The 13,361-nt window shown below is 36.4% G+C and overlaps 2 protein-coding genes across 3 annotated transcripts; both read left to right on the forward strand.

Annotated features, from left to right (window-relative positions):
• Positions 1-294: 294 nt before the first annotated feature.
• LOC148204055 (sulfate transporter 1.3-like) lies at positions 295-5,021 on the forward strand. Of its 2 annotated transcripts, none has more exons than XM_088106901.1 (14): positions 295-434; positions 662-1,017; positions 1,130-1,178; positions 1,273-1,480; positions 1,643-1,823; positions 1,988-2,053; positions 2,157-2,270; positions 2,390-2,506; positions 2,596-2,722; positions 3,000-3,286; positions 3,386-3,576; positions 4,064-4,149; positions 4,268-4,344; positions 4,466-5,021. In XM_088106901.1, exons 2-14 carry the CDS (start codon positions 679-681, stop codon positions 4,607-4,609), a joined length of 1,986 nt encoding a protein of 661 aa, XP_087963027.1. In that variant the 5' UTR covers positions 295-434; positions 662-678; the 3' UTR covers positions 4,610-5,021. The 2 variants fall into 2 exon arrangements, with proteins under 2 accessions (XP_087963027.1, XP_087963028.1); XM_088106902.1 differs by having other exon boundaries at positions 309-544.
• A 3,163-nt stretch (positions 5,022-8,184) lies between these two features.
• On the forward strand, positions 8,185-12,395 carry LOC148204056 (uncharacterized). Its single transcript, XM_088106903.1, has 8 exons — positions 8,185-8,786; positions 8,879-9,000; positions 9,090-9,293; positions 9,819-9,878; positions 10,147-10,285; positions 10,627-10,745; positions 11,275-11,505; positions 11,910-12,395. The coding sequence occupies exons 1-8, from the start codon at positions 8,219-8,221 to the stop codon at positions 12,102-12,104; spliced, it is 1,638 nt and encodes a 545-aa protein (XP_087963029.1). The 5' UTR covers positions 8,185-8,218; the 3' UTR covers positions 12,105-12,395.
• The last annotated feature ends 966 nt before the right edge of the window (positions 12,396-13,361 follow it).

Consider the following 13,361-nt stretch of genomic DNA (forward strand, 5'->3'; position numbering starts at 1 on the left):
TCTTTTTGTTTATTTGAACTTTATTGACTTCGTGAATTTAAAAAAGCACATAGAAATTGCTGTTGTAATTTGATTTTATTAACTTCTAGCTGTACTAAGTTTCCCAAAACTTACAAGACTTATTGTATTCTCCGTCGTTCTTCTGAAGTTACGGGATACTTGCTCTAAGAAGATTGTCCGACTTGGGAATTCCAGGGTAGTTTGGTCAGGATTGAATATTAAGCATTGTAATGCATGATTTTGACTTGTATTCATTCGATCCGGTTCACACATTATATAGTCTTGTTTTCCAATCCCAGCTTGAGAACATTGACCTGAAAGATAAAGTCTTTGAGGTTATAATCCACAACTTATCTGTTTAAGAAGGCATTACAGTTTGAACCAGTGACCATTCCAATCTTCTATCACGTATCCCCTCCTTCTCTTCTATTCAGGTTAGTAAGCATTTCAAAATCTATCAGTCACAAATCAACATCCAAAATTCCATAGTAGGGGCCTGATTATCTTCATTATTGGACTATATATTATAGTTTTAAGCAACATGGTAAACTTCATTATTGCATGCAGTATAAACCATATTTTGTGATTGCTAATCAATCACACTCCTTGATGTCCTTATTTTTCCCAGTATTTCTGGTTATGACTTTTCCCTGTATTACAGACTGAAGGTCCCGGTTGATGACTTCAATGGGCCATCCTTCTGATCAGAACCTTGAAACCAAAGAGATCGATCTGAGAAGTATGTCGTCTTCTTCACATGGTCAGGTACCACAAGTCTACAAAGTCGCAGTTCCTCCAAGACAGAACCTCTTCAAGGAATTCCAAGACATCATAAAAGAAATATTATTTGCTGATGATCCTCTAAGACCTTTCAAAGATCAATCTATATCAAGGAAGTTCATCCTCGGTATTGAGGCCATATTTCCAATACTTAAGTGGGGAAGAAGTTACAACCTTAAAAAATTTAGAGGGGATTTAATATCTGGTCTCACTATTGCGAGTCTTTGCATTCCTCAGGTATTTAAATTTGCTTTACTGTGGATTTCAAGTTTTGAAGTCTATGAGAATAATTCCTGTTGCATGCCCCATTTTTCACGGTTCTAACTTCTAATGCTTGGCTGAAAAACAGGATATTGGATACGCCAAGCTTGCACATTTGTCTCCACAGTATGGACTGTGTAAGACTCTACTTGCCTCTCACCAGCAGCTCAAGTTTTTTCTTTGCACGTTTGACTGATCCTTTTGTATTTTGTTCTTTCTACCCGTTTACAGACTCAAGTTTTGTTCCACCATTGATCTATGCTGTCATGGGTAGCTCTCGTGATATTGCTATAGGACCTGTAGCAGTGGTTTCTCTCTTGTTGGGGACCCTACTTAGTAATGAGATTGATCCTATTAAAAATGCGGAAGAATATCAGCGACTTGCTTTCACAGCCACTTTTTTTGCTGGGATTACTCAAGCAACGCTTGGTGTTCTTAGGTATGACAACACTACCGCCCAATATATGGATTTTGAATTTAGATATTTCAACCAGTGAAGTTTATGTCTTGTGCAACCGCTACCAGTTACAACTAATGTTACACTGTTTTTAATATCACACCATATAATATGGTTGCCTTATTTATTTATTTATTTAACCAGATTAGGATTCTTGATCGACTTCCTATCCCATGCTGCTATTGTCGGTTTTATGGGGGGTGCTGCTATCACAATTTCCCTTCAACAGCTCAAAGGTTTTCTTGGCATTAAAACTAAAATGTTCACAACGAAAACTGATATTGTCTCTGTGCTGCATTCAGTATTCCATACAGCCCATCATGGAGTATACTCTCCTACTCTCTCTCAATATACATGCAAATTATTAATTACCAGGAATCCTAATCTGAACAAGTCCGTGCCTAAATTTAGATAGCCAACTGTTAGTGTTACTGTTATCTGTGTGTTGAACACAAAATTGACTAATAATTTATAACACTTATGTTGCAGTGGAACTGGGAAACTATAGTCATTGGAGCTAGCTTTTTGAGTTTTCTTCTGGTCACCAAATACATTGTAAGACATTATACCTCCCCTTTATGCATGTTGCTATTATTCCCTAATTAATCGTTAGGAGTTTGTAAATTGTTTTCTCATTCATTCATATTATGTGCGTCAGGGAAAGAAAAACAGGAGATTATTCTGGCTGCCAGCAATTGCTCCATTGATATCCGTTATTTTGTCCACTTTTTTTGTATTCATAACCCGTGCAGATAAGCAAGGAGTAGAAATTGTAAGTATATGTTCATTCTCATCAAAAGACTGATAGCGTATTTTAGGAACAACTGATGGCAAGAGTGTCATAATATTAGTTACATCATAACTGAAGTTTTTGTCCATTGATATGTGAAGGTGAGAAAAATAGAAAAAGGAATCAATCCATCATCTGTTAAAGATCTTTATTTAACAGGAGAAAACCTTGGAAAAGGTTTTAAAGTTGGCATCGTGGCAGGCATGATAGCATTGACTGTGAGTAACTTTGACACCAATACGTCTCTTGAAGAGTTGTCCATTTTACTCATGTAGTTCTAATTAAACCATTACATTTCGATGGCCAGGAAGCCTCGGCAATTGGAAGAACATTTGCATCTATGAAGGACTATCAACTGGACGGAAACAAAGAAATGGTTGCACTAGGAACAATGAATATTGTTGGTTCGATGACTTCCTGTTATGTGGCGACTGGTAAGCTCGTAGACAAGGTTTATGTATCTATCTACTATTGTCCTAAAAATTGCATGTCTAAGAAATATGTAAAGGTGGTCATGTTTCATAAATATCTACTTTTAGCTTTAAAATACCAAACAAAAATGGAAAAAACAAAATACTAGGAGATAAAGCTGGATCTATTCCTATAGAGTTTAATGTCTACCTGTACAGAGAATTTGAGACTATATTTATCTTGTAGTCTAGTGATTTATATAGTTTTTTGGCCCCTGATCTATACTTTTGTTACCTTCAGGTTCTTTCTCTCGGTCAGCAGTAAATTTCATGGCTGGCTGCCAAACTGCAGTCTCTAACATTGTGATGTCAGTAGTTGTGTTCTTAACCCTGGAATTCATCACTCCACTTTTTAAGTACACTCCAAATGCCATTCTTTCTGCCATCATCATTTCTGCTGTCATCAACCTTATAGACTATGAGGCAGCAATTTTGATTTGGAAGATAGATAAATTTGACTTTGTCGCTTGCATGGGTGCATTCTTTGGCGTTGTTTTTGTCTCGGTGGAGATAGGACTTCTAATTGCTGTAAGTGCTATAGTCAATGCTTATCTTGCTCTAAAAGGTCAAAGTAATTTTTGACTAATCTTGTTTATTTCGTATGTTAATTGCTACATTCTATGGCAGGTCTGTATATCCTTTGCAAAGATCCTACTACAAGTAACAAGACCCCGAACCGCAATTCTGGGGAAGATTCCTAGGACTAATGTCTATAGAAACATCCAACAATATCCAGAAGCTAGTAAGGTTCCAGGTGTACTGATTGTAAGAGTTGATTCTGCAGTATATTTTTCCAACTCCAATTATGTCAAAGAAAGGTAAAGGCTTGTTCCTCCTTTGTTTATTCGTTTACAACGAGAAATTGTTTTATACTTTACTCTTTTGAATGAGCTGAAGTGAAACACTTCAATCTGAACACTAATTTAATTGAAAAAGCCTTTTGGCAGTAATCTAAATGCCTAAGGATTAAGAACAAATATGTGATTCAAAACTAGGGAACACCATACGCACCATGCTACAAAATTTAGATGTGGATGTAAAAATACTAACATTGTTACTCATGAAAAAATACCCAGTCTCTATCCAATATATCTTTCACTGATAAAGAAAGAGGAATAGAGTTTGTCATTGTACAAAAAAAACCCTTAATTTTTTCAAGGTGCGACAAAATTTGAGTTATTACAATGAGGTATAAATCCGGTGGAAAAGAGTGAAGGTTGGTTTAAAAGAGAATTATAACGTAATTTTGTGAAACTGTGTTTCAATTTAGCATATTCAGGTCGCCTAATAATTACTCTTTTGCAGGACATTAAGATGGCTGACGGATGAAGAAGAAAAAGTGAAAGGAGACTACCCCACAAAAATCCAGTTTTTGATAGTTGAAATGTCACGTGAGAGTCTTTATTTTAATCCTTAATTCGTTATACCCCTTACAAATTCCCGGAGTAAAACCTTCATTTTCGTCTTGTTAATTTTTATTATTTATTGAGTTTCGTGTTCATGATGCAGCCGTTACTGATATTGATACAAGTGGCATCCAAGCCTTCGAAGAGTTACATAGAAGTCTTCAAAAGAGAGAAATTGAGGTAACTAATTAACTTCTGGCCAACAATAATATGCTCATAATATGTATGCATGAGTGGTTAGAAAATGATATATTATGTAACTGGCATAGCATCTTACCGTGAGTTCTTCCTTTTATGCAAGCTTGTTCTGGCAAATCCTGGTCCAGTAGTGACAGAGAAGCTTTACGCATCCAATTTAGCAAACGCCATAGGAGAGGAGAAGATCTTCCTCACCGTGGCAGAGGCGGTTGCATATTGTTCTCCAAAGGTGGCCGAGGACCCTTGAAAAAGATGAAATATTGTTGAGAGTAGAGACCAGAAATCTTCAGTATAGTAGTTAGGTAGTAAAGCATTAGACAGAAAAAGGTGTAGTGGAAGAAGTGGGCTATCAGATAGTGCTGGTTGTAGGATCCTTATCCTAAAGTGTGTAGATTAAAGTTAATATTTTGAAAAGAAAGATAAAATTACAAGGTACACTTTTACTTGGTTGTTTGTATGAAGTATATATGGTCTCATTTTCAGAAGGGAAGCAGTTGTTCATCATCCCTTCCTCTCTTATTGAACCACAGAAAATATTAGAAGAATATATAAAGCAAATAAATTGTACCTTTTTTTATTCCTTCCATTTTGTGTTTGTAATTCACTCTGTAATTGACCAAGTTTGCGGAGATGAATGGAGCAGGTGGATTTTCTTTTTCTTTTTCTTTCTTTTTTGTTTCGTACAGACAAATGCAACAGGAGAATGAATCATCTTTGGTTCTTGCATGAACGAAGAGGCGAAACAAAGCCAGATTCATGTAAGCACACTTTGTAAAAAGTTTTTCACTTTCGAAATAAAGTATTCAAGCGTCAGATTCGAATATAAAAAGTAGAGGAAGCCTTTGTTGCCTTAACTAAGTTAGAACTTTAAATTACGGATTGATTTTATATAATTAAAAAATAAATATTTAATATGTAATTTTATTTTATTTTAAAATTTAATGAATAATCTAATTTGGTAGATATGATTTTTCTCATTTTTATAATTTTAAAAATTATTAAATTCAATTTAAAATAATAAAAATAGTCAATTAAAACACTGAGTATATAAATAAATAAATAAACACAAGGATCTTTGAGATCGTTATAACTTCTTAACAACTCTTTGAAACTATATTTGAAATAATCTTTTAAATAAGAGAAAGATATTACTGCTTTTGAATTTGCTAATGGCCAGACATAAGACAATCCTAGTGCGGTTTTTTTGTATTTGCTAATTAATATAATATATATATATATATTAGATCGGATTGAGTATTAATAACTTCGAAGTTTTTAAATTTTTTTTATCGATCAATCTCTGTAAATATCCTTAATCATATTAGGCATAAGTTCGATCAATAACTCAAGTAACTGGTTGGGCTTTTTTATAAGATAACGTGACTTTATATGTCTCACTAATTATATTGTCGGATCAGTTTAATAATCTTATGTTAAGGTTAACCTTACGTGTCTATATTGAACCGGCTTGTACTATAATAAATCCTTTAAACTCGAGTGGTCGAGAATTTGTTGCGATGGGATGAATGCTCTAATAATTTGGTAGTACCGCTTGATATTAGCATTTGATTCGATGTATTTGAAAAAGTTATTGTAGGCTTGAAGAAGTGGGACACCTCGTGTGGTATGCTGCCAACTCTGATGCGTTAGTGGATAGAGGGCGACCAATGGGTCGAAATTGATGCATCGGTGGAGGGGCATGAGTTGAACTTGCTAGAGATTTTTGGGTTTGTTTTCCCATGAAATTCATGAACATAACTCTTGGTACCAGCGGGAAAGCAAGCTAGTGGACTTGGCCGAGCGGTTCCACATTCTTAAGAATAACATCAATGATTATGTCGTCAATCTCAGGGTGTGTAAAAGGAACGAACGAGTATGTCACAGTCGAGGAACTTGTGCATACATATCCCATTTGATGATTTTCAGACAAGAGTATTACGGGCAATGAACGTTACTCTAACCTAACTCCACCCAAATCCCTAGGTGGCCATTCAAGCGTTCAGAATAGTGTGTAAGGTCTTCGGCTTAAGCCTTACTATGACCTTATTTCTTTATCATTTAAGCACACGACAAAATCCGAAGGTGGGGTGGTTGTCTTAGATAAGTGTATCCAACAAGTGTGTTTTTCAACTGTTTGTCTCTTTGTAAAAAAAAGTTAAGGATGAGTACTTCAAGATGACAATTAAGGTAAACTATTGTAAATATTGCTTTAACAAGAATGAATAATCTCGAAAGGCTAACCTCTTAGTGTGATACCAGGATGACACTCACGGAATAATCAACACTTCAAGTGTTGGAGGAGCTCCCTTGCCGAACCAACCAGAGTGCTGCTAAAGTGTTATAAGTCTCGCAATATTGGCGATGATGTTGGTGGTAAGTAGTCCTTCCTCGTTCGGTTATTTTGTTGTCTAACTTTTAATTTGACTAAATTTTTGCTTGTATTATAGATATCATGATAAGCATGAATCCAAAAAAGGTGGGTTTTTATAGGAAAGTACTAGATAAGAATCCAACACCTATTAGTAGCTCCATTGCGTCCAAGGAGCTCGCCTTTGCCCGTCTAGCTACACTTAATTGTTCGACCAAAACGGTGATTAATGCAGAAGACATTGTCGCTTCTATCCTGAACATGCCTCTACTATCCACAATCTTCATCGCCCCTACTAACAGGGAGGTTGGGGGAAAAAAGAAAAAATGCAAGAGGAAGCATGGGATAAGTCTTCCTGCACCTGGTTCTTCTAAAGGTTGGTGGGAAAAGAAAAAAGACAAGAGAAAGCATGGGAAGAAGTCTTCCTCCACTCGATTCTCCAAGCGCATTTGAGGAGAGAAGTCTACTCTTTTAGCCGTAAGCATTTTTTGTATCAAGTTAAAACTTGGTAATAAAGTCCCTTCAACCTTACTTATATTTAGAAAGAGTTAATCAATGGTCTCTGGGAAGCTAACGCGAAGGATATCCTAGCCAAGCTCAGCGATCAAGCAACCTTACTTAGTAAGCGAATTGTTCCTAACGGTGACCGATACGAGATTGACCGATTAGAGAAGGATTTGGCTAACTAACAAGTAGATTTAGATCAAAATGTACTAAAGTAGTATTATGTTGTTTAATATAATTTGGAAATTTGATAAAAACAAAAAAAAGTGTTATTGTTAAACAAATTTATTAAAAATTACAAATGAAACTCAGCAAATAAAAAAATTACGAATTGCATGATATTCAATCAATTTTAATTATAACAAATGATAAATTTAAAAAGGTATTAAAATTTATTATATCATTTCTCATCCAAGTATTAATCAACAAAAGAAAAAGGTTATAGTTCCCCGTAGTTAATGATATACAAATATACGTAAGGCTAATGTTGCTTGTATTATTTACTTAAAGAAAGATAAATTAAAATATAACACAACATATTTTGCTGAAAATTAATTTTCATTTAGAATCTTCAAAATGTTGACGATATAAATATTCAAGAGGTACAATGATGTAAAAATCTAGCCTTTTTTTCAATAACGTCAACAGGAAGTAAAACTTTTAAGCAATTGACTTTCATGAAAGATGATTGTTTATATGAAGAGGAGAAATAAATACTTCTTGTATTTTTTCCTCGCCATAAATTTTTCCATGTTTTTCCCAGATGTTTTTCATGAGACAATATATAGTAAAACACACACAGCTTTTCTTAATAAGGTTTTAGTAGTTATGGGGTGCAGGAAGTAAAACAAAATAGACTTAATATAAGGAGGGAGTGATGGGCCAAAACCCATATAGATAAAATGGGCCCTTCTTCGGAAAATAAATATCGATAGATAGATGGAGAAAGTAAGCTTCAGCCAGACAGAAACTGAAACTGGATCAATGGGTGCTCTCCGCACTGTGCTCCGTCACATTAACACGTGCGCCACCTTCGCTCCACCGCCGCGCCTTCCTATGGCATTGCGTTTGAGTTGTGGCGTCACGTGGCACTATCTTATTCCCTCCAAAACCTCCAGAACCGTTAAATACCGAGCAGGTTCAGACAGTTACAAGTTAGTAGTGAAGAAAGACGAGCGGTTGACAGCGGGAGAGTGTGTCGACGAGGTTGTTGGGAGTGGGACCACAATTGCGGCCATCGTAACTTCCTTGGGGGGGCCACCTGCCGCTGTTGGAATCGTTCGGCTTTCGGGCCCTGAAGCAGTGTCTATTGCGGGTCGGGTGTTCCGGCCCGCCCGGAACTCGTGGCGGCCCACCACCCACGTCGTCGAATACGGTGTTGTCTTGGACTCCGATGGCAACGTCATCGACGAGGTCTTGGTGGTGCCGATGCTGGCTCCGAGGTCGTACACGCGCGAAGATGTGGTGGAGCTTCAGTGTCACGGGAGCGAAGTGTGTCTGCGCCGCGTCCTAAGGACTTGTTTGGAAGCCGGAGCAACGCTTGCTCAACCAGGTGCGTCTCTGTTACTCTGAATAAACTTAATGCTCTTTTAACCCTCGCACGACAACCAATCCAAATTGCTCATTAGTGTCTACTTCTTTTAGGCGAGTTTACTCTTCGCGCTTTTCTTAACGGGCGTTTGGACCTTTCACAAGCCGAAAATGTTGCAAGATTAATCGCCGCCAAATCTGTGGCTGCTGCGGATGCTGCACTGCAAGGAATTCAGGTATGTTTAACTCGACGCTGTGTCCGTGTTTTACTGTATCATCGTCATCATGTTTGGTGTAAGACTTGGCTGGTTGCGTCTGTTGACAGGGTGGCTTTTCTTCTCTTGTTCGATCTTTGCGGAGTCAGTGCATTGAGTTGCTTACTGAGATTGAAGCACGTTTAGACTTCGATGATGAGATGCCGCCTCTGGATTTGAATTTGGTTATGGATAAAATCCATGACATGTCACGAGACGTTGAGAATGCATTGGAGACAGCAAACTATGACAAGCTTCTGCAGTCTGGATTACAGGTATGGTTTGGAACGGTGTATTCAGATTCTTAAGGTTTTCTGATTTTTTTCTGGTTTGGAACACATCGCATAATATGCTGTATTAGGTACATAAGTTTGTTTCTTCTCTTACAAAATGGTTTTGACCTAACTCAAACCTATACAACCCATTTGTAAAGTAAGGATTGTCCCCACTCACATGTTATGTTTTGGCATTAGTTTTAGTAGATGGAAACAAAGAGTATCCTAATAAGGTTTATTAGACCTATTCTGTTACATGCTATTGATTCACTCAAAAATATTTATTGCAACACTTGAGATGTCAAATTTTTTGGCATAAAAGTGTGCTGGAAATTTCACATAAACTTTTAAGAAATGAACAAATTATATAAGTGGGATAATCCTCACTTTACCAGCTGGTTTTATAAAGTTGATTAGGCTTAAATTACTTTGTGATACAACATGAATTTGTCATTCTATTTCTATGTGAATATGAGGATGACTGTTGCTGTTCCTATTTTTTATCCTAATATGAAATTCTTTCAGATAGCTATTGTTGGCCGTCCGAATGTTGGCAAGTCAAGCCTTCTGAATGCATGGAGCAAAGTATGTCATTGTCATTTTGGTTATTCGAAAACTTAAATTTGATATTTATTGTTGAATCTCTTCTTTAGATGTCAACCTTGGTGTTGGCCAACTTAAATCATTCTCGAAGTATTTTTGTACTTAATCTGCGTCTCAAGTCCATAATTTATCTTTAAGCGGAAGAACTAACACACATAATAAATATATGTATATATATGTATGTATGTCTGTGTGTGTAAAGCATTGTGATTGTTTAACTTATTGAGCATGATCTTCTTGTAGCATGCAGAGTGAGAGGGCAATAGTTACTGAAATTGCTGGAACCACTCGTGATGTGATTGAAGCAAGCATCAGTGTCAGTGGTATTCCTATCACCCTTCTTGATACAGCAGGCATCAGGGAAACTGATGACATTGTGGAAAAGATTGGTGCGGCTTTCTTTCTTTTCTCCTTTAAGTTCAGGATATCTGTAATTTTCCTTTGTTTTTGTAGCATCTTCTTTCTTTTTTGGATAAGTTAAATATAGTCAGCTCAAAGTAATTTTATACAAGCTTTCTAATAATTATTGCTTGCTTTAAGTGTAGTTTAAATGAAACACTAATAAAATCTAGTGAAAATTAGATAGAATACGGCTATAGACTTTGCCTGATGACTTAGCTATATAGTTGGATTAGATGTCTTTTTTCGCATGCGTCTAGTGTTATGCTACTTACCTTAACATCATTACTTCACATGATGTACTGGAATTATATTTCTATTCTCCTACTAGGCGTAGAGCGGTCTGAAGCAGTTGCTAGGGGTGCTGATGTAATTATCATGACAGTGAGTGCTGTTGAAGGGTGGACATCGGAAGACACCAAACTTCTCGAAAGGATTCAATCTACCAAGGTTTGACCATATAATTTTTTTCCTCCTCTCTCCTTTGTTTTATTCATTATATCTAATTACTATTTTGATATAGATAGCAGCGTAAACATTTTATTTGAAGGAGAAATAGTCGCATCATTTAACATTTGAGAGAAACGTAGTATCAAGATATCTATGCTAACTGGGAAGCATCAAACTATATATCTTACCACAAACATATTCTTAATATCATATGACATGATAAATTGGCATACAGACACCTGGCTGCCTTAAATGCTTTGGTATCCTATATAGTCAACAATGGTAAAATACTTTTTTCTGCTAGGTGGGATCAATTACATAAGACCATTTAGATCCTGTAGTTATCTCTAAAAATTACATTCTGCAGGATATTGTTCTTAAACATAATAAATATTGCATTACACCTTTCATTTTTCTTTTAGTATTAAGCTTGGTACCTGTTATTATTTTCTGTCATGCGGTGAGAAAAGAAAAGATGCATTTTCATATTATTCTGCAATCTTTACTTAACCTTTCTGTTGTAAGACAGGGATCAACTGGATCATCCACCCCAGTAATCCTTGTGGTCAACAAGATAGATTGTAAACCTTGTGCTGAGACTGAATGGGACAAAGGATTCCAGAGTCATAAAATGTTCAGCAAACATGTGTTTACATGTGCTGTTACTGGTCAAGGATTACGAGACTTAGAGAGGGCGGTATTACAGATTGTGGGTCTTGAAGGCATTCCTGCTGGGGGTCGCAGATGGACTGTCAATCAGGTAAACTATCATTTTGGCTTTCCATCTTTCTTACAAATTAGTAGGAGCTTTAAAGTTTTCTTAACCTTTTGAATGGGAAGAGAAGGAACGAATAGACTCTTAGAGACCACGTATCTTTATTTGGTAAATTTGAACAAGGAGTAATGGTCAAAATTATGCTTAGCTAAGAATAAAATGGTTGATGGTAAATAACGATGTTGCTGGACTCAACAAAAACTTTTCTGTTTTCTACCATTCCATTTTCACTCCAACCAAGCAATGGCTCTAGTGTTGATCTTCTGTTACATGACAACATTCTTGCACATGCACCCACATACTCAAAAAAGAGTAGTAAAATAAGCTTCTTCTCTTTGGGGGGGAGGTCTTGAATCTGGATTGTGTTTGCTGATATAACGATGTTTCAGAGACAATGTGAACAACTTGTTCGGACCAAGGAAGCACTTGCAAGGTTACAATCATCAATAAAGGAGGAACTGCCTCTGGATTTTTGGACAATTGATTTGAGGGATGCTGCATTGTCCCTTGGACAAATAAGTGGAGAAAATATATCGGAGGAGGTTTTATCAAATATATTTGGTAAGTTCTGTATTGGTAAATAGAAAGACTCCCAATACGTACGTGGTGATTTTTAGCTAGCTTCCTTTACATTTCTCACTCATGTATAGGACGCCAACTTCAATCTGGTTCAGTACAGTTCCCATGGATTTTAAGCCATGATCAGTTTTGTTGTATGTTTCTCGTACTGATTATCACTTGAGCCCCTCCTTGTGTGGTTGGGATGATTTTTAAATTGAGTTGTAGAACTTTTAAATCAACTGTCCAAAAATATGATGCAACATTGTAACTGCAAATAGGAAATCCGCAAACGCAATTTACGAAGTTCTTAATTTCATGGTATCCAAAAATCATTTAGTTTCAATGTTAATTTAAAAAAAAATTGAAACATTTATGTCGAAAACTGAAGAATATGGGAGAATGAGAAGAATATATACAAGATATGCATACGCACCAAGGCACTATTGGCCTGTAACTGATTGGTTCCAATTAATGGTGTGCTCCTTCAATTGTTGTGTTTCTTCATGCTTGAGTTTGACCATATTCCGAGCACGTATCATGCTCAAATTTCAGAAGGATGCATCACCCTCAAATAGAGATTGGTAAGCCTGAACCCCTTTTCCCTTGGGGCACACAACTCCTCATTCCTTGGGGCCAGGACCAGAGATTTAACAATCTCGATTGCGGGTGAAGCTTACTGAATACTTGGTTCTTCGATTAAATGCTTGTCTTTTTGAGGTCTTTAGTTGTTTGCCCAGGTCTTATTTGATGTCCAAGTTTTTCGTTCTTCGCGTAAGACTTTTAATTTTCAGGTCTTTTATTTGTTTTGTGCAAAAAAAATTGCTACTATAGCGTTTTGCAAACATGAAAATGAGAAGTAGCAGGGGCTCGTATACCTTTTTTCTCCCTTTTGCTAAAATCACAATGACGTGAAATTAAGAACATTAATTGTTAAAGGGATTGATGTTAGTAAGAAAATTGCTCCAAAAATTGATTTATACTCTGACTGTTATTTGAAGCTAGAAAGAATATACGAACTAGGCCACTGATCATGAGAGACTTGAATTGATGGTGCTTTAGAATTAACAAAATTCTGAGGGGGGTAATGGTCACAAGGTTATATATGGTTTTAGCCTTAACTTGATCATTTTGTCATAATTTCAACCATGTTATCAAACTCTCGAGTTAATTCGTAAACTACGTTTCCAGACACGGCTTCCGAATTAACTCGAAAGTAAACTCGTTTTCTGCATAAACTCGGTATAATCAGACTGTGAAATCGGTAAGATCGTGTAGAATCG

Source organism: Vigna umbellata, chromosome 2 (genome assembly GCF_029865625.1).
Source record: "Vigna umbellata cultivar VRB3 chromosome 2, Vumbellata_1.0, whole genome shotgun sequence".
Taxonomy (NCBI): Eukaryota; Viridiplantae; Streptophyta; class Magnoliopsida; order Fabales; family Fabaceae; genus Vigna; species Vigna umbellata.

Coding starts and splice junctions, on each gene's coding strand:
- LOC148204056 (XM_088106903.1), top strand. CDS start 8,219: ATGGGTGCTCTCCGCACTGTGCTCCGTCACATTAACACGTGCGCCACC. Junction 9,879..10,146: donor TTCTGAATGCATGGAGCAAA/GTATGTCATTGT, acceptor TGTAGCATGCAG/AGTGAGAGGGCAATAGTTAC. Junction 11,506..11,909: donor GCAGATGGACTGTCAATCAG/GTAAACTATCAT, acceptor ACGATGTTTCAG/AGACAATGTGAACAACTTGT.
- LOC148204055 (XM_088106901.1), top strand. CDS start 679: ATGACTTCAATGGGCCATCCTTCTGATCAGAACCTTGAAACCAAAGAG. Junction 1,018..1,129: donor CGAGTCTTTGCATTCCTCAG/GTATTTAAATTT, acceptor GCTGAAAAACAG/GATATTGGATACGCCAAGCT. Junction 3,577..4,063: donor TCCAATTATGTCAAAGAAAG/GTAAAGGCTTGT, acceptor ACTCTTTTGCAG/GACATTAAGATGGCTGACGG.